Source organism: Chionomys nivalis, chromosome 11 (assembly GCF_950005125.1).
Source record: "Chionomys nivalis chromosome 11, mChiNiv1.1, whole genome shotgun sequence".
Classification (NCBI taxonomy): Eukaryota; Metazoa; Chordata; class Mammalia; order Rodentia; family Cricetidae; genus Chionomys; species Chionomys nivalis.
The window spans coordinates 46,338,727-46,364,044 of NC_080096.1; the positions used below are offsets into that span (position 1 = coordinate 46,338,727).

Genomic DNA, 25,318 nt, shown 5'->3' on the forward strand with positions numbered 1-25,318 from the left:
TATTCCTCTTGAGATGAGGTCTTCAGTTATGATGGGAGCAATAGAAAAGAGAAAGGCGAGAGGACACAATGGAAAAGAGAGAGGAGAAGGAGATTACAGACACCCAGAGGAGAGAGAGGGGAAGGAGAGTAAAGATGCTCAGATTCAGAGCCACTTTCCCTCAATGAAAAGAGGACAATAGGAGGTGTGTCACAGTCAGTGTGGCAATTAAGAGGACTAAACATGGAAGGGGTGTTTAGCATCCTTATCCAGCAGGGAATTGCAAATTAAAACTGCTTTTAAATTATATCTTACTCCACTTAGAAGAGCAACAAAACAAATGCTGGTAGGATGTTGGGAAAGAACTTTTTTTTTTTTTTATTTTTCGAGACAGGGTTTCTCTGTAGCTTTGGAGCCTGTCCTGGAACTCCCTTTGTAGACCAGGCTGGCCTCGAACTCACAGAGATCCAAGAACATTTTTTAATTGAAGAGATGTGGAACAAGGAGCCAGGGATGCTGAAGAGTCAAGGAGGAAGAACCTCAGGAGAACAGTGACAAGACTGCAGCAGTGATGGTAAACAGTGCAGTGAGGGCAAACAATGCAGTGATGGTAAACAGTGCAGTGACGGTAAACAGTGCAGCAATGGTAAACAGTACAGTGAGGAGAAATAGTGCAGCGATGGTAAACAGTGCAGCGATGGTAAACAATGCAGTGATGGTAAACCGTGTAGCGAGGGTAAACAGTGCCACGATAGTAAACAGTACAGTGATGGTAAACCGTGTAGCGAGGGTAAACAATGCAGCGATGGTAAACAGTGCAGTGATGGCAAACAGTGCAGTGATGGTAAACAGTGCAGTGATGGCAAACAGTGCAGTGATGGCAAACAATGCAGCGATGGTAAACAGTGCAGTGATGGTAAGCAGTACAGTGATGGTAAACAATATAGACCACAGCAGTGATGGTAAACTGTGCAGTGATGGCAAACTGTGCAGTATGATTTTAGAGAAACCGAAGGCTAACTTTATTTTATTATTTTATTTTTTTTTGGTGTTTTCGAGACAGGGTTTCTCTGTAGCTTTGGAGCCTGTCCTGGAACTCCCTTTGTAGACCAGGCTGGCCTCGAACTCACAGAGATCCGCCTGCCTCTGCCTCCAGAGTGCTGGGATTAAAGGCGTGCGCCACCACCGTCCGGCCCGAAGGCTAACTTTAAAGGTAAGGTTTACATGCCAACTGCTACAGGGTGGTCAAGTCAAACACTTCAGTGCCACCCAGCACTTTAGATGTACTGATAAAGTAGAACAATCTAAGTGCTGACTTGGAGTGGGCTGGCTAGTTCGACAATGTTAAGTAACCATTACTACGGTATTATAAAAGTGTATATATATTTGTGTGCATAAGAGTTTTCAGTTATATTTGCTAAGTCAAAAATGTAGGTTTTGTCTATTGAAATCAAATCCACACATAAACATATATTATACCCCAGCAGGCTCTGCTCTTCAGTTATGTTTTTAAAAGACAGCTAATGGCTCACAAAGCATCCTAGCTGGGCATGGTGGCGCACACCTTTAATCTCAGCACTGGAGAGGCAGAGGCAGGTGAATCTGAGTTTGAGGACAGTCAGGGTTACAAGTGAGGCCCTGTCTCAAATGAACCAATAGAAAATAAACATTCCAAAGTGAGTATAATAGATATTATGGCTTGGATTTGAAATATCCTCTAAAATGGTTTCAGCCAGTTACTTAGTTAAAATGACATGCAAATAACAGAGGTTTACTATGAGAGACTGTAAAATGTAGGCTTGAAGGGAAAATCAGGGTTAAGAAAAGAAACCCTGTGTTTGGCACCTAATTTTGTGTGTGTGTATTCATATTAACAGATGCATAAAAACCAAATCATAGAATCTCAGAAAATTCTCAGAAATTTAATAAATTTTAGAAATTTTATTGTATAAGCATTCCATCTTTTGACCGAAATGCAATCACAAAAGACGTAAAAAGGAACCAAGATCCTTAGCTTTTGCTCGTTTTTTTCAGGAAGAATGCAATGGGTTCTTTCCACTGTTACCAGGAAAAATCTACTAACGACTGATTGATGATTGATTGATTGATTGTAGTGGAGACTGAACTCAGGACCTTGTGAATGCTAAACAAGCTACCAGTCTGGCTAAAAGTTATCTAACAGGCAATTTTTTATGGTGCAGATGCTTCTTGATTTATGATGGGGGGGGGATGTCTCAACAAACCCACTATAAGCTGACTGCATACCAAAAATGCAATTAATATACCTACCCTACTAAACACCCTAGCTCAGGAACCCTGTAAAGGCAGAATTCATGCTGTTTGCTTCTGAGAGCAAGCTGGTAGTGGCAGTTCTCTGGCACTGCCCAGCATGAGGAGAGACCATTGTACTACACACTGCTACTGGAGAAAAGACCCCGATTCAAAGGGTGGTTTCTACTGAATGCATTTAGACTCTGTAGTATCATCAAGTTAAAAAAACGAATGTAAGTCAAGTCATTGGGAGCCAGGGGCCATTGTATTGGAAAGGCCAGAGAAAAGACTACAGACGCAGGGAGTCATGTCCATTGGCCATTAAAAGAAGCATAGAAGTCAGCAAAGTGAGAACAATCTATAGCCAGCCTCTTGGGCCCATCTGAACCTCCTGCAGCATTTACCTCTACTGACTTCTCAGTGCCCCTCCCACCCTGGGAATCCTGTATCTCAATGAAGACTGCCAAGTTACCAAGATGGGAGTTTGCAATTTTAAATACTCTTTAAATCAAACACAATGAAGCCTAGACACTTTTCCATTCAGTAAGAAAGGCCAACACCTACTTCTGCTATCGGCTCAGTTGCATAATTCAAGATAGCAAGAGGCAACTTTCCTTGGACTCTTCAAATCAACTCTCTATAGGGATCAGGCCATGCACAAGAAAATAGCTCAGCAGGAATTTAAAAGAAAAAAAAAGAGTGAGAAGCTAAAGATAAAAGCAGGAAAGCACCATAATCTAACACATGTGCTGTCAAACTTCAGTTATTTGGATGGAATCGGGGACAAGCAGTCAATTTAGAAAGTAGAGATCTGGCAAGGGTTGTTTGAAGGAAAAGAATGCACATGTGTGTTGGGTGGAGGGATATATGACCTAGTTTTTGGATAAATAAATCTAAGAATGGTTTATAATTTATGTGCGTCTACTTCCAGCTAGTCCGAAAGGCAATCTGAAACTGTGTTATCAATTAGGAGCCCATTGATGGATTATATACAGTCTGAAAGGGCCTGGGGCTGGACATCTTACAGATGTAAATATCAGACATGTGATAGCCTACAGAGCACATTAATTCTGCTCTGAAAAGGGGCAGGGACTGCAGGAGGAGGAAAGGGGGGAACTTGGAGGTCGCCCTTCACCCTCTGTTACACCTCTCACGTTACAAATAAGTGCTCAAGGATGTGGACTTTGGGACTCAGCCACCGCCTGGTAGAATGTCACACAACTTCAAATGCAGTGCAAGCCAGCGCTTATATACTTAAATATTGCCAAAGCCTCTCGTAAATTGAGCTGTGCCAACCATGCTGAGAGCCACTCTTGCCAGGCAGTAGGTTCTTCTTGAGAAACACTCAAAGAATGACCAGAGTTCAAGATCTCGTCTTTAGCTACATCCAATTTACTTCATCCATCTCTATCTTGATTTTTCAGGCCCTTTTCCCTATCCTTAACAACAAATAGTGAAATAAAACAGCATTTTGTAGAAATCCTTTTTTTCCTAAAAAAAAAAAAAAAAAATGTTTATAATGCTGAGGCTCCACCCAGTGCCTTGAACATGGCAAGCACTGGGCTACTGAGTTATACCCCCAGCCCTTGCAGGGATGGCTGGATGATTTATATAGCTGAGTTTTACTCTAACCCCAGTCAAAGGAGGCAATCACAGAACAGCAGACGAGCTGGCCACCCCCCGATTCCCACTCAGTGGTCCAGCTTCACAGTTGGAAAGAATCACTTGGAAGGGAACACCCTGACGTTCCACACCCGCTGATAGTCTGTCATTCTACCCATTTTCTTTTCTTCCTTCACCCTCCTTTCTACAGCGAACTCTTCACTTCCCCCATATCTTACCTCACACAGAGGAGACTGACTGCCACCTAGACCCCAAAATGCTAAAATTTCCCTCAACTTAAAATATCCCCGCGATGCTTAAAATCCTCCACCATTTTTCCTAAGCAAACCTTGGGAGTTCATATACTCAACTGTCTCCAGTCCCTCTGCCTCAATCCCGAAAGCCTGAAGCCTTCGGGACCAGCCTTTCAGCTTGCTCTGCCATTCTACCCCATAAACTCTGGCCTGTCATTAAATACTACGTCTGTCTTTCTAACCGTTGACCTGCTGGGGAAGCTCAACACAGCTGCTCTCTCTTCTGTCTTGAAACACACAGCCACTTACTTCAGGAAGATACTCTCTTGACTCCCAACCCCGCCGACTCCTGGACCGACTGTCCCTCTTCTACTTCCTTTCCTGGTTGCTTCTTGCTTAGAGTCCTCTAAGTGACAAGAGACCCCAAGACTCCCCATCTCTGGAGCTCTTTTCTACCCCAATAGCTTGCTGCAAGATTATGGTCCCATGCCCAGGACACAGGTGCCACATAGATACAATGAATTCCAAATTTAAGTCTCTATTCTGTCCTTGTCCTAGATTTGAAACTTGCATATCCAGCCATCAAGGAGGTTTTCCTAGTTGGGTGTCTGCTAAGCACCTAAAATGTTGCTCTTACCGGAGATCCCATTCTATTCCTGTGTGATACTCCCGCATCTTATCCATCCCTGCTCTATGGGCCCTCTGCTGCATTCAGAGCAATAGATGAAGTCCTTATAATGGCTGCTGAAGCCAGGAGACCAGGGATTTGACCCAGAACTATCTGACCTAATATCCTATTCTATTCCCTAGGTCCCGTTCACCCTACCACAGCCACACTGACTTTTTTCTTTCGTTTTGTAGTTTTTGAGTATCAACAAAATCCAAAGCCTTGGCCTTGGATACCTTCCCTTCAGTTACACCCATGATTTGCAAGTCCTATTTACTCAGATCTCACCAACGAGCCCCTGTGTAAACGGGTGAAGTCCTGGAACCCCAAACATCAGAGATTTCTATGCCTCATCTCCATGTCACTTTTGCCTGGTCACACGTGCTCTCGCCTGGTCTGTGCTCCTGTCACACACTGGGTAACTCAGAAGCAACAGGACGCCAGGAACGAAAGGCTGCATCTGCTACGGGATTTCTTGCTGTACCGCAGCATGGCAGACAGTGTCACATGGGTGAGACGGCCCGAGATTGAACTCAAACTCTTAGAGAACTGGCATTAATCCATTTATGAGGGTAGAGTCTCATGACCTAAGGTTTGTGGGGATGGGGAGGGGGCACAGCCAGATCGAAGCAGCATTTACCATCACTTGATGTACGTTTCTTGTCTATCTGTTCGCCACCAGTAACTCTCCGTTTCTAAATAAGCTCTTTGTTCTGTTTATAGCTTCGGGCCAAGTATTTATCATGTGGCAGGGTGTTTAATAAATACTTATTGAATAAATTCTAGTTATGTGTATTTATTCTAGCTAGTGACTAGGTGGTGATGACTTGGGAAAATGGCTTCTGTATTCAATCAGAAAAAGGCATGGTGCTCTTATTATTATTATTAATAATTATTATTATTAATGATGGTGCTAGATCCCATCAAAAACCTGGAGTAGACAACAGACGGTAAAGAAATCGGAATGAGGCCCTGGCTGCAGTTGCGCCCAGATCTGCTAAGACCTGGTCCTTCCCCGAGGTAGGAGGTCCTAGAGGCAAGAGAGTGTCATTCTAGACTCCAGGTGTGCATACACCACCCTCGTTCTGCCTCCGTCTGCCCTTGGATATGGACATAGATAGTATGTGTAGGTATGTGTGTATGCATGCATGTAAGTGTAGACAGGTATGCATGAGTCACAGCACATGTACAGAAGTCACAAGGACAACCTTAGGTGTTGGTCCTGACCTTCTACCTTTTTTAGGAGGGGGTACCTTTTTGTTGTTTGCTGCTGTGTATGCCAGGCTAGCTGACCTGTGAACTTCAAGAGATACTCCTGTTCCCACTTACCATCTAACTCAGATTACAGATAGACACTACCACACTCAGCTGTATGTGGGCTCTGGGGATTTGAACTCGGGTCCCACTGCTTTGTGGCATGCATTTTCTCGAAAGAGCCACCTAGTGATGCAGGAGGTAATCCCAGCATCAGTCTGTCCTTTCTTATTGTCCCAGTCGCAGAAGCAGGAGTTAATGAACCCTCCTCTGAACCTCAACATCTGCAGAGACATGTGAACAAAGGCACTGTCTACCCAGAAAGAGTGAAAAACAGTCTTCCACATCTGTGCACTCAACCAACATCAGCTTGAAAATGTGTGGAAACACCTGAGTGCACTGAATGGTGTAGACCTTTCCCAGTCATTCCCTAAAGCATGCAGTGTGGCAGCCATTGACATGACATTTGCACGATGTTTGGCATTATAATCTGGAGATGATTTTAAAATATGAAAGGGAGCACAAACGCTGCATGCAAATATCACGCTATTTCATGTAAGGACTTGAGCTTCTGCAGGTTTTTGTGTCCACAGAGGATAGCCCAGAACCAAACTGAGGAGCTACTATAGACTGTAATCCCCTTGCTTTCTTTAACTTTTCCTGATTCTAAAAGCAACTTCTGCTTAGTTTGCAATGAATAATACTTCAGCATCCTTAAAAGATAACTATCAAAATTATGAAATGGGTCTCTAGATCTTATGTAAATGAACACTGCACTATTTTTTTCCTTAGCAATTCAAGTGGAAACCTCTGAAGTCAGCGTGACTTTTAAGACTGAACCACAGACAGCGCTGAGCTGCCCTGTGTGTGTGGGAAACACTCACACCCGATTCTATTCACAGGTTGTTATTGCAGCGACATGTCTTGTGTTCCCGAGCGTTTCTGAGGAAAAGCACTAAACCTGAGAACCAAGTGTCAACTCTGAGGCCTGTGCCAACTGTGGAATCTTCCATAATTAGCCTGCTTTTCCTATTCCATGCATATACTCTCCTTTGATGAAAACTGTTCTCATGTAAGTTCTTGTGTAACAGTAAACCTCACCTGCTCTAGAGAACTCACAGCCTCTCTGACCGAATAGAAATGACTGAGTATGTATGTGGCATACCTTGGCTCAGAGCATGTGCCGGCGGCTGAAGGCTGGACCATTTATCTAGCAGCTACAGTTTCATTATCCCCCAAGAAGCTGCAGACTTACAACTCTTTCTTTCTGGACCCAACAGGCTCCCTGGTTTGTATATACAATTCCCAAAGACTGAAATATCTCCCCGAGGCAGAGCCTGGATGGGGTCCTGGAAGTAAATATTCCGCTCCTCTGGCTTCTCTCTTGAGTTTTATGTGTCTATAAGAGTTCTGGGGTTTGGGAAATACAGACCTTCATGTTTAAGGATTAGATCTTTCAACTTCCCAGCATGTGAAGGCTTAAGATCTTTCTGGGTCTTGGTAAAATCTGAAACTTGAGGCTGGTGTTATTTCTGAAAGTCCTCTTAGCTCTTAAATGGGGAAGCCTCCAGGTCTTGAGACCTCAACCAGCAAGAACAAGTGTACACAAGACAGTGCAGGAGAGGAACATGGAACAGAACCTCCAGGGCCAGAAAGGAGAGAGGGCGTAGGACTTTGAAATTGGAAGCTGCTGTGTAAACAAAGGTCCCAAGGAGTTATTACCCCTGCATATAATGGAGTTCCAATGAGATAAAGAAGCAAATGCAATCTCAGCCTATATATAGAAAACCCTCTCAATGTTTGTTCAGAAAATCCTAAAACGAATTTAAAGATTATTGATAGAAAAAATAAAATGCAAATTAACACCTCCTATTATAACAATATAGCTGGGTCTCTGACATAGCCTATAAAATAAAGAATATACAAGTCCTATGGAATGAGAAGCTGTATTGAGGAGCCTGGTGTAGTACTTGACATGGGCCATAAATACAATTATATAATACATGCTTAATACACACCGACTTGATAGCCTTCCCTTCTTTCCTATTACTCAATACTTTCCCAAGAAACACATACAATTTTAAGTACATAATATTGTCTTTTAAAATGGAAACAAAAACATTTGAGGCATTGTATTTGTTCAATGTGACTATGTGGGATGTACTTCACCTTTAGGAAATGAAAAACCAAATGCTGACCTGAATTTAAGTCTCGTCCTGGGTTGAAAGCTCTGCTGTTCACAGTAGTAGAAAGTCGATCACAACTCACTGTTCTTGATACATTGGTGTTAAAGTTCCCATCAAACCTGAAACAACGAGAAAGGATTAGCAGGGCATATCTGGTGGGTTTCCCATCTAGAAAAAACAACCAACAAAAAAAATCATACATTCATGTATGAATAGGCTAGCCCATAAAGAGTCAGATGGTGAATTAATAACAGAAAGACAATAAAAGTGATTTCTAAATAATGCGTGAGGAAAAGGAGTACCCGGTGCAGGAGAATTGTCTGTATTCTCTCAATCATGTTTTAAAGAAATGCTGATTGGCCAGGCAGGAAGTATAGGTGGGTCAACCAGACAGGAAGTAGAGGCGGGGCGATGAGAACAGGAGAATTCTGGGAAGAAGGAAGGTCTTTCCTGAATCCTGCCCAGACCACCGAAGAAGCAGGATGTGATCCAGGATTGAGCCATGTGGCTAAAATAGACTAGAATAATGGGCTAACATAAGTTATAAGAGTTACTACGAAGCCTGAGCTAATGGGCCAATCAGTTTATAATCTTATGGAGACCTCTGTGTGATTTTCTCTGGGATTAAACAACTGGGGGACCGGGCGGGACAGAAACCCCAACCAGCAGGCCTTCATGTTACAAGTACCTGCATCTAGAAGGCTTGGAAATCATGTTCAAATGCCAGGAGATGAAAAGAAAACTGAACTTAAAAGACAATTTTTCCTCAAGGAACTTGAGTTATGACTGTTGATAAAAGCACATGCGAAGTCGCTGGCAAGATTCAGGCTTGAGCAACGCTGTAGCTGTGGGACAGAGTTTCTCACTAAACTGCAGCTCACCAGCAGAGGCCAAGTCTCAGAACTGTAGCAAAGGGAAAGTGCCAACTTGTAGTGATGAGGCAAGCAAGCCTGCTTTTTGTCCTGCCTGGCTGTCTCACATCTAGCTTTACACCCGAAATAACAACACACAAATTGTATTCATTTAAACACTGCCTGGCCCATTAGCTATAGCCTCTTACTGGCTAACTCTCACATCTTGATCAACCCATTTCTATTAATGTGTGTTTACCACGAGGTCATGGCTTACCGGAAAGATTCTAACGTACGTCCATCTGGGGCCGGAGCTATCATCTCTGTCCTGTCACTACTGAATGTCTGACCTTGAGAAACTTAGTTTTCTTATCCGAAAATAAATAAGTAACTTAGTTTCTTTTCTCCCTCACCCCAACATTTTCAAAAGGGTTAAGAGTAATGTGTGAGTAAGCTTCTCTAGGAACCTGCCTGAGAACTGACCCTGCCCTGCGGCCATGCATAGAAAGCTGAAGTTTCTGGATTTCTTGTAGTTGTTCAATGTTAGTACCGAAGGCAGGATAATGCTAGTACCCAAGCAGATTGCAGGTGGAGCCAGTGGACCATCTGCTCAAGGAAACAACCATTTGAAAGAATCTACCAGGACACACACTGATTTAGTCAGTAAGAAAGGACAAAAAGCTTCAGTTTCCATATATTCTATTTCAGATTTATGAGGCAGAGGGAGCCTCCAGAGACTCCAGAAGGCGGTCACGAAACTCAAACCAACACCAGCTCTTTAATGTGGTACATAGAGCATATATCTCATCAATTAACCTGTGAATAGATGAGATTCCATTACTATATACTAGGAGGGACAGGCCTCAACTCAAGATCCATCTAATCATTCATGGCTTTGGACTATCTGCTAGTCATTTCATAAAACCTAAGAACTGCTGAACTAGATTTATCAAAGGGAGCTATGTTTTCACATCAGTTTCAACTCCTAAAAAGAGAGGAATATTTTTTAAGTATCATCTCAAAGACGAACGAGGTAACTGGGTTCTAAGAGCCCTTTATTCTAGCCAGCAGCCCAGTTGAGAATTCTATCAACAAGGTCAGCTGCACATCGAAGGACAATGTTGCTTCCAATCTTGTTCCAGTTTGTCGAGATGAGAAGACAGTTTCCTTTGAGGCCGCTGATGAGGAGAAAGGAGAGATCAGCACAGTATCAGCTACCCATGTGCATGTTACTGGCACGACAGTCCACAATCTCATTGTCCTTGTGTGCTAGCAGGCAGAAGTCATTGCCTTCACAAATGCTTTCATAGAAGACCAGACGATAAATATTTGGGGTCTTACGGGTCATAAGTTTCGTTGGGACACTTCCACTTTGTCACTAGAGTGCACAAGCAGCCACAGAGAATGCAAAGCTGAATGTAGCTGTCTTCTAACAATAAAGTGTAGTTTTCTTTAAAAAAAAACCTAAAAACCAAAAAGGTGGCGTGCAGCCGTGCATGGTGGAGCATGCCTTTCCGGAGGCAGAGGCAGAGGCAGGCGGATCTCTGTGAGTATGAGGTCAGCAAGGTCTACAAAGTGAATTCCAGGAGAGCCAGGACTGTTAAACAGAGAAACTCTATCTTGAAAAAAACAAAACAAAACAAACAAAAACCCAAAAAGGATGGCATGTCAAATTGTTTCTTTAAGTTGGACTAGACCAGGGTGGTCTAAAAAAAAAAAAATCTTAGATGAAGAATACATTTAGCTTTTGCTCTGTTCAGTATGGTAATATATAGCTACTGAGCATTTGAAATATGACCAGTGTAATGGAGATACTACCTTTCCTATTTACTTAAGATCAAGTGTGAACAATCACTGAACTGTGGTGGTCATATTGGTCAACTGAAGTCTAAAGTCTAAAAGGCTCTCCTATCTGCCTGGCTTTCAGGTCCCTATTTTCATGTTACTTCCAAAGAAAGGTCTATCCTGATGTGGGATGACTTCTCAAGTATGCCAAGTGCCTCTACATTCTCCCAAAAGTTTGTCTCACATGTTAAATTTATGGTTCTATTTATGGAGAGACAGGATGGGGGAGAGGTGTCAGCTATGTGGTTTGTGGTTCTGTGAGGGGGCCAGAGGTTGACATTAGCTGTTTTCCTCTAACACATTCTACTTTATTGTTATAGACAGGGTCTTTCCCCAAGCCTGAAGCTTGATTTATGGCTACAAGCTTGAAACTTGCTTTTGGCTACACGGGTCCAGCAGAAAGCCCCCTGGATCTTTCTGTCTCTGCCCTTTTCAGTATGGGGTTTAAAGGCCCAGGTTGTTGTGCTTGGCTTTCACATGGGTCTGGGAATCTGAACTTAGGTCGCCGTGCTTGTGCAGCAAGCTCTTCATTCACATATAGCTAGTTTTATTCTCTGGTGTAATCGTAATATTTAGCATTGTTTTTGTCAAATAGGCACTCATTTGAAAGACTTCTTATGAATATTCAAGTGCCCAGTCACATTCTGAGTTGCCCAGAAGGTTCCTGATGTTTTAATGAAAATTGACTCGTTTGAATGGTTGCAAAATATTCACCATCTAGCTACACCAGAATCACCCAGGGTGGATGCTGGGCTTTGCCTCTGGAGGGATCCATTTATGGATGTGGGGACACAGAATCTGAGTTTGACTGCTTCTGAGGACCAAGAAAGTCCTTCAATGTTGTCAAACAAACTTTTGAAAATAAATTAAGAGAACGGCTTTCTGTATGAGCACAAGCAATCCTTATCATGTCTCAAAGACTCTAAGGACAAAGGGTCTTTGGATTTAGTTCACTAAGGTTAAAGAGTCTTTGGGTTTGGTTTGGGTCAAGAGAATGGAACAGAATGGAACACAGGGATGCCTGCCGCTCATAGCTAGACTCTGCTATGCAAATTACGAAGCCCCTTTAGACCTACCCATTTCAGATTGGAGAAAAACCTAGGATACACAGCAAGGGAAGGCAGTGAGGAAGACTTGAAATCTGAACCCAACTCTTGCTGAGAAGAGACCCACATATTCTGCTTCTAGATGGCAAAGAAGGAATTGCTCACTGCAAAGGGCAATGCAGGAAGGTACCTGACATACCCCACCAGGGAAATTTCAGCTCAGATACAGTCCATGTGTGCCCAGACAAGGCATCTGTCCACAGCCAGGACCTCTGCTCTGATCCCCACCCCGGAGAGCCGCTATCAGATAGTGAGGGTATGTAGACTTCTGGGGTCTTTGTGAAATGAAACCTGGCTTGCTGGAACCAGAGGGTCCAAGGAACTATTACTAGGGTTTCCTTCCTCTTTGGAACAGATAATCTTGAAGATCATTAAAGAGAACTCCTCATAGTAATACAAGAGGAAGGGGCCGCTAACAAAAGCTCTGCTTCACATACCTTTGTTGGCCACAAAACACTTTGACAATATCGTGTATGTCCTATCGCTATGATGACTATCTCCCCGGCAGACTCCTAGCTCTCACCACTAACCACACCAGACTCTCTGTGCGGGCTTGGCGGCTGATCACCAGTGTCCACCGCACCCTCTCTTCAAGGCAGGCTCATCAACCCATATTCCTCCTCCAACAGAACTAGAGCTGTTCTGCTTCTTAGTTATGAGCCTGTGTCTTTTTCCTGTTATTGTCCCCCACCCCCTCAAATACTGTCATTGTCAGGAATACTGGATTAACGGGCGCAAGGCAGTCGGTCCTCTAGGGCCCTCTCTGCAGATGTTCCCCAAAGGCCTCACTCTTTAATAGGGTCACAGTGCTGGCTGTGTTTCAAGACCATAAGTTTTAGGGGAAAGGGACCATTAACACTGAAACAATATCATCAATAAAAATCCAAACATAAGATGAGCAATTTATCTTTCCTTTCTACCAACTAAAGCTTTGCTAGTGGGGGTGAGGCGGCAGTTAGGGAAGCCCTGGTAGGCAGCCAGACCCTTGAGCTCTCATCTCTCTCCCTCCGGTGAGTTTCCTCATTTGTACTGCGCCTCAGCATCAGGGGGCATGCACCCATTTACTTGCAAATTCATATAAAGCCTGGAAATATGCCCGTCCTGATGCTTTCCTCACTACCTATAGCCCGGAAGTGTCAGTCAGGTGGAGGAAATGTCATAGGAGGGCATAAAGCAAGAGAAGGGGAGGAGAGTGTCTGGGGCTAGTGGGGCAACCAGGTAAGCATCAGTAACTGCTAGAAGCAAAAACAAAAGGGGATTATCTCCCAGCTCTCCCACTGCATGCACCGCACGCACGCACGCACGCACGCACGCTTACTAAAGCCTGCTGTTGTCTGGACACTCGACCTGCTGAACTCCAAACATGAGAAGGGAACCCGCTTAGTCATCTTGGTACACTAGTTACCTCCAGGTAACTAGCCTAGGGAGAATGGTGAACCGCCCAACGGAAGGAGCTCATTTAATGTGTGTGCGCCACCAAGAAAAGCAATTTCTAAAAAACAGCATGCTACTCACTCAGATCTGGGGCTCATGGAAACAAAGTTTATGGTTGAGATTCTTTATAAAAACATGTCAGTTACTCTTAGGATTTATCTAAACCATTTTGCATTGAGGGGTGCATTAGCTGTCAATCATATACTTAAGTCCAGGTTTATAGAGAGGTCAAGAACTAGAAAAACGACACATTTTCATATAAGATGAGTAAGCGATCAGTTTAAAAGACTTGATTCATCTCATTCTTTATATTAAGCTTTTAGAAAGTTAGCAATAGCAAAATCCTCCTAAATCTCCTTTAGACCTTGAGTCTTAAAAAGAAGATAACGGATTAAATCCGACTTCTCTACTTATTTTCATATGATAAAACCATTGCCTCAAATTTAGTTTCTAGAGGAGTAACTCCATCTCTCCTACTCCCGAAAGAAAGAAAGAAAGAAAGAAAGAAAGAAAGAAAGAAAGAGAAAACCTTCCTTTTGGATTTACTTTCATGAACAACTGATCGAAACTGCGTCCCGAGGGAGAAAACAGGGCTGTGACTCCCACTTTGATCTCTTCCCCATGGAGAAATTCACTCCCTGCTTGCCTTGCAAGATGTTCATTTGATTGACGCTTGCTCTGATGTGCAAACTGCTTTGAACTTCAGACATTTAATTCCCATCAGGCTGCAGTCATTTTTATTCTCCTTCAACAGGATTTACAAGCAGGAGATCAGCAAATGTAGAAGATAAAATAAATTTGCAGAAGCTTTGAATCTTACATCAAAACCGTGTTCAAGTGACTTCCAATTGGATTCCATTCAGCCTCGATCTACAGTGTAAGTCAACTTTCCAGGGGCGTCCCGATTTAGAAAAAAAAAGATATAAAGGGAAGACAGACGCACATGCCCCGTTTGGGGTTTGCTTCCTAAATCTGTTCCTTGGTCTTTGTTTAAATTCTCTAGGGAAGGTGATTTGCCAGGCAAATCATCCAGAATCCTGGGTTTTTCTGAACATTTCCAGGAAAGCCGGCCCAATTTATCATAGCGCACACACCAAAACCAAACCCCTGGTGTGGGTTCTCAGAGCGGCGGTGAAATGTGGTATTGTTCATGGATACATTTTTAAGGCAATGATTTAAGAAGCAAATCCTGGGGGATTTCTCAGAAGAGCAAGGCTTAGAGTGTTCACGAGTCCATACACAAAGCCAGCGTGAAGGCAGCCGAGGCGGTGGGGAATATGGTTTTCATTTGTTAGCTTCTTTTTAATCACTCCACTAAACTGCAGAGACAAGTGTAAGAGTCTCTGAGTCTCTCAGTCAGTCTCTCTCTCTCCCTCTTTCTCTCTCTTTGTCTGTCTCTCTCAGTCTCTTTTTCTCTCTCTCTTCCTCCCCCTTTCCTGCCTCTCTCTCTCCCCCCTTCCTCCCTCCCTGCCTCTCTCTCTCTCCCCTTCCCCCCCACCGCCTCTCTCTCTCTCTCTCTCTCTCTCTCTCTCTCTCTCTCTCTCTCTCTCTCTCGCTCTCTCTCTCTCTCTCTCTCTCTCTCTCTCTCTCTCTCTCTCCTTTCTTTCTTCTGAAGCAAAGCTGGTATCAGTTCTGAATGGAGTGGGAGCAAATGCTGACAAGACTCCCAGAGGAACTCCCAGGTCAAGCCGGTCCTGGCAGGATACAGCACTGCTGCTTTAAGAACCTCACACAAAAGAAACCACAGCTCTCACCAGTAGCTTCAGGAGCCTCAAGGGAAGGGAATAGACAGAAACTCCAGCCCCTCACACCCCCCCCCCCTGGCCCTAGTGACAGCCCATCTAGTGCCTGGCTCGCTTTAGCTCTTCATCTCCGTACAGCCAGGTTCCTGATTGCTCATTCCCTACTTGGATGGGGCTGCTTTCCAAATATTTGAGCAACACCCGTTGAAAAGAATTAAACAAGAACTCCTTATCTTCCACTTAACGACCCATGAGAATAAAGTTAAACAGAGGAAGAGCTAAGATAAAAATCGAACATCTGCATTGGCAAATATTTAAACTCCAAATGACGGAGGAAAGGGGTAAGAAGAGCATCACTTCAAAAAGGAGCCATCACATTCATAAAGTCAATGATCCTCAAACCCCCACAACCGAACACACTTACTCAAACACCTGAATTAGCGGGCAAATGGAAAAGCTGTCAAATAGCATGTAATCACATTGCAAGAAAATAGGCTTTCCTTCCATCGCCACAGAGATCGGGAGAGATAAGTCACATTCCTTTTGTTCTTATCAGCAATAAGGATTAAATCTCCAGGCTGGAAACAAGAGCTGGTTTCCAGTGTCCTTGGAAGGTGAGGCACTCAGAGCACAGGGCACCTACCTAAGCAGCCTGGAAAACAACAGATTCCCTCCAGTCATTTCCTCATAGCACATCACCACACTACCGGACTGGAGAGGTGACATCTGGGGAATTGGGAGAGAACATATAACCACATCAAACACTTATTTATCCTTATCTCCCTCATCAGTAGGCTAAGTGTGAGAAGGCTGGGCACAATAAGAAGAGAAAAACATAACACAAAAGGGAACTGTGGCCTGGTAGTACCCTTTATAGACCACCATAAGGATGACCACACTTCATCGTTATTTACCGAAACACTCCTTTTGTTTAGAAGACACAAAGAGGAGGTGACCCTTCCCTCTATTTCTTTATCCTTGGGCTCTTGGCCAGACTCAGACTTGTAAAGGACTGGTCATTATTGCCAAATGAAGAAATGCAGGAAGCCTAGAGGCTGACATCTACAAATTGTGAATTTCCTCTTTGAGTCAGTAGCAGACAGTGGGTGAGCTGCACCATAGAGACATCCAAAACAGCTAGCAGGTGACCACGGAGATGAGCTGGTCCAGCTTCCAGCTCAGGCTGCACTAAGGAACTAGACCTGCCCATGCAGGCCATGCAAGGCCCAGAGTGCAATGCCTGATGTGCCTGAGAAAGGTTACTAGAGGTACGGGTGAAGACAATGTTCATACCATCACACTAGCTAAGATATCATAGCCAGAATGGCTCTCAAACCGCAACCTTTAAAAATGGTTTTGCAAGTTCAGTACCATAAAGCATATGACAAGCTTAAGGATGGCTTTTCAGCTGAGACCAGGTCTAGTCTTTGGAGCTAGGATAGCCCTGTACTGCATTCCACTTCTCCCAACCAGACTTTAAAAGGAAAACCATAAGACAAATTCTACTCCAAATTCATAAAATGCATGTGGTGAAATCCAATACTGGAAGTATTGAGGTAGCTCTTACCCTTCGGTCAGTACAGGTGACATAGAAAAATCGAGAAAGTGGGGACCTCACTCAGCTCCCCACAAGCTGGTGCCTCTGAAGTGAAGAAGCTTCTTGTCAATAATAGTCTCACAGATGCAGCTACCTAGCCAGCCAGCCCCCTCCCCCACCCTTGAAATCGCACATACTGTTGCAGGAACATGACTTAGGTTTTAGTCTAGGTAACAAAATCTAGATGGCTAAGACTTTATATTCTTCTAATTTATCATTTAACGTGTCTCTTGGTAGTCTTAAACAACAGTCTAAGATGGAACATAATTTAGCACCTCAATGGATAGGGGATCCATCCTTCTAATTTCATGTTTGTTCAAATTATTTTGTAATTATAAGAAAAATTCATTTGAGCCAGGCATGATGGTGCATGTCTATAATTAACACTTGGGAGACAGAGGCAGGAGGGCAGCAAGGCCAGTGAGGACAAAGCCAGTCTGTGCTGCTCAGTGAGAGCCTGCCTCATACAAGAGAACAAAATACACAGCAATAAAATCCCCAACTCACTGGGATCAGGAACCCAGATTCCAAACCCAGTTCCCGGGGCCCTATTACATCTCTCTTTACTGTCTTCTTCTCTGGAAAATGGAGGGAGACATGGCTAAAAATTAGGCAGACATGGTTCCTGCCCCACTAATCTGTTCACAGGACTCGAGGGGTGTTGTTACTGAATTACAAAAGCATGCAACCCCTTTTCTGTAAATTTCATAACATAACCGAGTCACTTCTAAGCAATGCAAATGTTCTGTAAAATCCTTGCTGGATTCTTAGCTCAGCTCGAGGCCTGCTGGTACCAATATCTGCAGAGCCTGGATGGGTGGTGAGCAGGCCTGCAGGTAATAACTGCTCAGGGAAGCGAAGATGGGAGGGCCCGATAAGGCACACAGAGAGTGACATGAAAGGGAAGGATTTCCATTCGGGGCTCTGTGAGCAAAACGCATCTTCCTGGGGAAGGAACAAGGCTAGAAAGAAAATTAAACACAAAGGACCAAGCTTGTCTTTCTTCTTTGGCCTTGTGACACAGAGAGAAAACAAAAGAACACAAGTCATCATCACGAAAACACCTCAGTCACAATGTTTCATTCAGCAGAAAAAAGCATACTAACAAAAACTTGAACAAAGAGAGGGTGAAAAATCTTATGTCATCATTTCTACGTGTACTACCTTGATTAGACTTGGAAAAAAATGTAGGTTAGATGTTAAGTCTAGAAATACCATTTTATGGAAAAATTAACACTAAAGCTAAACATTCCTGAAGTGATCTGGCCACTGCACAGTATATACACACATTAAACACATCAGTGTCTCTGATAAATATTAACAATTACATGTGCTAGATAAAAAGTATCTTGAAAATGAGTCGACACATTTCCTGAACCACTATGCACATTCTATAATGATATGAAAAGGTTTGTGGGCCCAGAAAAGAATACAAGGGTTAACCCCAATGGTTTTTCCAACATCCCCAGTGACTGATAAACATGCAATCTATCACCCAAATTAGCAATTCACAGTCAACCCATTTTCCCTGCAAATCTTTTGCCTCTATTTTCACCCTTCACAGATTTCCAAGATACTCAATTTAAAAATTAGAAGTCTCTTTTAAAAATCTTCCTTGGGGTTGGAGAGATGGTTCAGTGGTCAAGAGCGCTGGGCAATCTTGGCGATTACATCGTTTTGGTTCCTAGCACCTGCTTGGCAACTGACAACTACCTGCAACTCCAGGTCCAGGGAACCTGACCCTTGCTTCTGGCCTCCACAGGCACCATGCGCATATGTGGTTCATATTCAATAAATCTTACAAGGGCTGTTTAAAAATCTTCCTCCTCACCCAACCCTCTAGGAAGCCTTATTGGCATCATCTCTACACTGTGGTTCCATAGTAGACATTTTATTCTGTTACTTACACTTCTTTTGTGTACCCATTATTGTGTCTCAGGTATTATCCGGTGTTTTAACTATTGTTGGAGGCAGGGGCATGCCACAGTGCACACATAGAGGTCCAAGGGCAATTTTGTGGAGTAAGGTCTTTCCTCCCATCTCACACGGGTTCTGAAACTTAAATTCGGATGGTCAGGTTTGCCGGCCTGATACCGTTCATCTCTTTGTGATTAACAAATTGGCCCAAATGATGGACAGCTCATCTCTTCACCAGAGCTGGTCTTCATTTGTCAACTAGTTCTCCTAGGCAAACTGTGGGCCACATTGGAGCCTTTCTTGTCTGAAAACAGTGCTTACAGAAAGCAATCTCTCTAGGCATCCTGGAATCTCCAGGCCCTAGAGCATCTCCCTTGGTCATGGTTCAGGCTCAAACTTCCACTCACTGTACAGGATTATTCTATGGACACTTACTGGTTTTTCTGGTCTGAAATAGTCATCTCCTAGATCAGTGGTTCTCACCCTGTGGGCCGTGACCCCTTGACAACCCCCATCTCCAAAAATTTTACATTATGATTCCTGACAGTAGCAAAATGACAGTTATGAAGTAGCAACAAAAATAATTGTATCGTTGGGGTCACCCCAATGATAAAACTGTATTAAAGGGTGGCAGCATTAGGAAGGTTGAGAGCCACTGTCCTAGACCAACCTGCAAAGGTGCCATTCAAGGCCACGCCTACTATTTTGCACTAAGCCTACTATCAGAGGCCTCTGTCTGTGACCTCTCTCTTGAAACGGCCTTTGTGTTTCCACACCCACTGGCTACAGTTGGTCTATTCCCAAGCAGTGAGGCTTTCCCCCCACCTTGGTCTATCAGAAAGTAGCCATGATAATGCCTTGTGTATTGACTACCTTTGATACGACATAGGCAAGTTTAGCTAAAGTGGTCTGGCAATTCTGTCTATTCTCAGGTCCATTGTGTACATAATAAACTTATGAAATAAAGGCAGTAGCTGGGATAACCAAGCATCAACTCGTGCTTCACATGAGAGTTTATAACGTGGAATGATGTCCAGAAAAAAGCAATATAGTATGAAATGATATGAGACAACTTCATAACAGCGGTCAGTGACCGCCTAGAAATAGTGGCTTGGGAATTACGACATCTGCATTACCACCGGACCTATCATATCTTAGACCAACGTTAACCCAAGGCCCTCCCCAAACACAAGGTTGAATTTGACAGAGTCCTTGAGGTTGTAGCTTAAAAAGATGAGAGGGTACACAAAGTGCAAACACACCTCGGCACCAGGCATGATCACACTCACACCTCCCTAGAGGTACATCCAGCCAGCTCTGACTCCTCCCTCTCCCAAAAGCCCAGACAATGGGCACCAGCAGCCACGCCATGGGCAGGTCTTTCTAGTTCCTTGCTTACATAGATGAAATCAGCCTAGGTCTTCCAGTTCTTCACACGGTTAACAAGCAAAATCCTCTTAAGTTCGTCTCATTCTTTCATTCCCTTTCTCAAAAATCTTAATCCCCCCATTTAAGTAAGAGCATTTGAGTGTCTGCTCTGGGTCATGCATAGTGGTAGCGACAGAGAAGCATCAGTACCGGTCTTGCCTTCATTGGTGGAGCCTACAGCCCACTGCTCTGGTTAGTTGGCAGTTGTGCCCCTGTATAATAGAGTGATGATTTCCCTTAGCTGCTTCTGCCGTCCACTGGCACGAAATACCAGTCTTTGTCTACACTGCTGGTCACGTGTGGCCACGAGTGTTCTTCATTTCCTTCCTTGCCTAGAAAGCTCCTCCGTATCTCAGTATATTCAAATCCTTTTCCCACTTCAATACCCACGCGAAGGATTTCATTATTTTTATCTGATTTTTCTTCCAAACAAATGAATGGGTGCTTTTAGCTCTGTAATTATTATTTACCTAGGTAATGTTTCAAAAAAAATGAATATAGAATCCAGAACTCACTAATTTGAACAATATGAAAAGCCTTCTATTATGTAAAATGGCTCTAATTAAAGGGCCACCCTTGTCTATAACCCCTACATTGCAAGAGGGAGGGTAGCAGAGAGAAGAGATGATACCAGCCCATCGGCCCAGAGAAACAGCAAGCTTCAAAAAACAAGGAAGAGGGTGACAGAGGAAGGTGTCCTCCTCTGGCCTCCACATGTGTGCGCTGACAGATACAGCAACACATGTATGGGTAAATCTATCAGAGACTAGGTAAATATCTTTTAAGAAGTTAAAGGGAAACTAAAGTGACTTGGAGGATCAGAAGTGTTTCTGGAGTATAGATGAAACCTCTCATTTTCCAGAGGAGCAGAGTGAGGACCCTTCCACTTCACATAGAAAGGTAGAGAGGGGACAGCCAGTCTCACTACTGTGGCACAATCTGGCAAAGCTAAGCATAATAGGAAAGAACTGTCAATGCTGCTTAAACTCTTTCTTCTGCGGTGAAGGGGAGATTGAATAAGGGCAGGGATACAGTCCAGTTCATATACCTAGAGTATGTGAGGATCTGGGTTCAATCCTGGTATTACAATAAACAAGCAAAAAGAATTGTCTCTAAAATGACAGAGTTGAGTAAAAGCAAACCCCTGACTTGAAGCTAAGTCTAAGAAGAACAGATATCATGTCTTCTATATTTTTAGACTAGAAATGTCTAAAGAATCTACTCTAGGGAAGTGAACTATGATGAGTCAGATGCTAACTGTTAAAAGACAAGTCTCTAGCTCACAGGTCAACAGTGACACTTAGATTCAAACCCACTGATAGAGAAACTGACACAGTGTCTAAGTCATGCCGCTTTGTGTAGAAAACTAACTTCCTTCATGTGGAGACTCCATTCCAGGTGGCTCTAAACTTTTGAAAAAGAAAATGTCTGAGAGAACACAGTGGCAAGGTATATGAGTAAGAATGGGTACGTGCTGTCAAAATCTGTAGTTTAATAAAAAACATCAATGGTTGCCCATGTATCCTTTCTCTCAGGGAACCACGGTTGGTTGGATATATCAATGTGGCCAGGCCATGGTATCCAAATATAATGTCAAACACCACTCTGAATCTTCCTATGAAGGACAAACAGCTAAAGCATGGATGTAGGGACATAGCCCCACCCATTGGGGGCGTGTTCGCCTCGGGCTAATGTTTACGGATAAATCTGCCGGGCGTGAGCCCAGCAGCCCCTTTTTCTTTTGCTCCGCTTTTCCGGTACACCGCGGGAACCTGTGGTCCTGTAAGTTTATTTCCTTATTAAAGCTGTATATATCTATATAATCTGTCTACATTCATTTGCGCCACCACACATGGATTCAGAGAAAGGCAGGTTGCTTCCTATAACACAAAGCCTCATGGGCTCCAAGATGAAGATCTTCTTAGAACACTGGCCTCTTTCACCAAAAAGGATTCCCCTACCACACTGCCTACAGACTCTTCTTTGGCTCTCCAACCTGCCAGCCCACCCAGCAGGCTTTGGACTTGTACTGACATCATCACATCTGCCAATTCTTAAAGGTAAACCACGATCCCTCCCACACTTCATGCCCACACTCGCATACCCACCCTGTGATTTCTGCTGCTCTGCAGGACCCTGGCAATACAGAGGGCTGTAACGGTGGTTGACGTTGAGAACTATAACCAAGAGCCATGGTTCTTGCATGAGAATCCGAGCTAATTGCTTGGTCTATAACACAAAGCTTCAAGAAGCTGAATGGTACAATTTGCTTCCTGCCACCATGGAGCTCTCATGGATAACTCCTGAGAACACATTACATTCGGCTTAGAAATGGGATGGGTTCCATCGCCTTCTCTGGTGACTCATTGACTGCACCCTCACTAGATGCCCCAACTTAAAGGGCTCCTGAAAAATAGTGGGGATCCAATTTAAAAGTGCTTCTAAGAGTGTCTTCACTTTTGAGATTGTCTCTCTGGAAGAGCTTGAGGGAATTATCTATTCAGCTGAAGCCACTCAGCTGCAGGGGGCAAGGTGACGCACCCTGGAAAGAAACGGCTTATTGACTCACAATAAGCACTGTTTGGCTGGTGACGCCAAATCCTGCAATGATTAGCCAATTAGCCGACATGAGATGAGTGAGTCCCAATGGCACAGATTCCCCTCATGGATATAAAGAAACATACAGGCTAGGCTTAGCTTAGGGTTACTCTCTAGTTTATTTTTTTTCTTCTTATAAAACAAAGACACAACCACAAAAAAGGAATAACAATGGGCAATGATCTATAAAAGGAATTGGGAACAGAAGAAATTCACTCTGAAATGGGGAAGGTAAGATTATTGATCCTGCTGTATAAAAAGCACAGGAGCAGCAGGGCCTGTCAGCAGATAGGTAGTTCCAGACACATAAAATAAAAGCATCTAAGCTCAAGCTATGTCTTAATGAAGTGCACTTGATGGCTAGATTCCCGAAAGCCTGAGAGAACAAGAAGGGATGCTGAAGTTGGTGCGGAAGGCAATGCATGTGGACAAGACACGTTCCTAGGTCAAGCCTATGATGTAGCACAATGGACTTTAAAAGGGCAGAGTTGAAAACTTAAATGACAGTGTGGGCCAACTAGGAACGAAGAGAACAAGTGGCAAGACCCATGCACGGAGAATCTCTAAAGGGAGAATGGCTTTTCATGAAAGCCAGGGCTGCCACGTGGATATCGGGGGCTTCCTATGACCAGGTCCTCAGGTTCTTCAGGAAGAAGAGACAACAACCACCCCCCACAAAACCAACCAACCTTGGAATCTTCAAAGTGTGTATCTTAGAAAGCTTCATATTGGTAATGAATTGAGAAAAATACAGAGGGAGAAAATAATTTTAAATATCCACAGGGGTCAAAAAGGACACCTAAAGGTCAGACATGATGACGGGTATTATGCCGTGTCCGCAGCTCCTTGTACCTTAGCACTGGGCCAATACGACGCACGCAGAGGCGCTGAAGGTCATGAGCAGAGGACCCTGCTTCTGGAGACTGTTGTTTTTAGCATGTATAAGGTTAGATCCCCAGCCCTGCTAAACCAACATCAACAAAACCAGAAATAAAGGAATCCCTCTACCTGTTACTGCAAGGTAGCCCGCTGACAAGGAGCTTGTTTAAGATTAAAGCCTCAACCTGTTTGTTTTTCCAAAGTATCGAATGTTAAGACATCGGATCATCCCTTCGATAAACACAGACAGAGGGCCTAATCGCTATGCAAGGCCCCATGAAAAACCATTAACTCCCAAGGCTCCTGAGTGGGAACTGTAAGAGCTGGCTAATCTGAGAACAGAAGCAACAAACTCATCGGCAGAATCCATTTTCTGCCACTTTGCAGCTTTCTTCCCATGTGGTCACAAGGTCACCTCAGGTGTACCGTGCAGGGGACTCTACATAATAGATTTTCTCTCTCCCACCTTCCTTCTCTAGGGCGATTGCCTGTGAAGTCACAATCCTCCTGCTTCAGCGTTCCTATAGCTGAGTTGGTAAGCATGTACTTCATGCTTCCTTTTTAAAGCTTATTAATCATCCGTTACTAGTGTGGATGGTGTTGTGTGTATGTGTGTGTGTGTGTGTGTGTATATGTGTGTGTGTGTATGTGTGGGGGTGTGTACCATAGCATACATGGCGGTAAGTGGACAACGTTGTGGAGTTGGTTTTTCTCCTTCCACCTTTACGTGGGTCCAGGGATAAGCTCGGGTTATCAGGCTCCATGACAAACACGTATGCTAGCTGAGTGATCTCACTAGCCTATCACTATACTCCTTACAGCTCCTTTCCAGAAGTGACCAGTTTACATTTTTAAAAATATATATGCTAGTAAGTCTTGGGGGGAGAAACCAAACATAGATTGTAAGTCAGTAGAACTGAAAAGTCTGGCCTGAAACAAAAAGATATGCCATTGGTTAGAATTATTTATGAAACGCTGTTCTAATTCTAATCATCCTTTAAAATATGTGAGCAAAGATCAGGTGGCCAGAGACACTGGTATAACCAATAGTTATTGTAGTTTTGAGTCTGAGTTTCGCTAAAAACAAAACAGAAGACAAACAAGATGCTTACAGGGTCCTGATGCTTTAGGAATGGGCACGATTGAGAACAAAGTACAGAATCTTTATCTGGGCTCTCATCGATTATATTTATCATAAAACAACATTAACAAACTTGTATGTGGCTAGTTATAGGCCATGGGCACAAAAAGCTTGAAGAGTTTGCTTCTAGTACTATTTAATTCATAGTCTAGAAGAGTGGTTCTCACTCTTCCTAATGCTGTGACCCTTTAATACGGTTCCTCACGCTGTGGTGACCCCTAACCATAAAATTATTTTCATTGCTACTTTGTAACTCTAATTTTGCTACTGTTAATACATATCATTATTATCAATAACTGTTAATATATTCATATCAATAACTGTTAATATAAATATCTGTTTTCTGATGGTTTTAAGCCACCCTCTGTCCAACGGTTCCAACCAGAGGTTTAGAATCACTGCTCTAGAAAAATCAATCGATTGTAATAATTTTGGGCAATATCTGCTTCTGTCCTTTTGTCTCTGTGCTGGGTACTGAATTCAGAAAATTGCCCATGCGAGGCTTCTATTGCTGAGCTACACCCCAATTCCTTAAGCCCACATTCCCAAAATTTCAATCATTACCAA

General features: G+C 43.5%; 1 protein-coding gene across 1 annotated transcript in view; it reads right to left on the minus strand.

The window, feature by feature from the left end:
* The window catches only part of Cachd1 (cache domain containing 1), a 229,875-nt gene that overhangs the window by 77,749 nt on the left and 126,808 nt on the right, over positions 1–25,318 (minus strand). Inside the window, exon 4 of the mRNA XM_057784644.1 lies at positions 8,226–8,332. Within this exon, the coding sequence (XP_057640627.1) occupies positions 8,226–8,332 (107 nt within the window). The remainder of the gene's footprint in view (positions 1–8,225; positions 8,333–25,318) is intronic.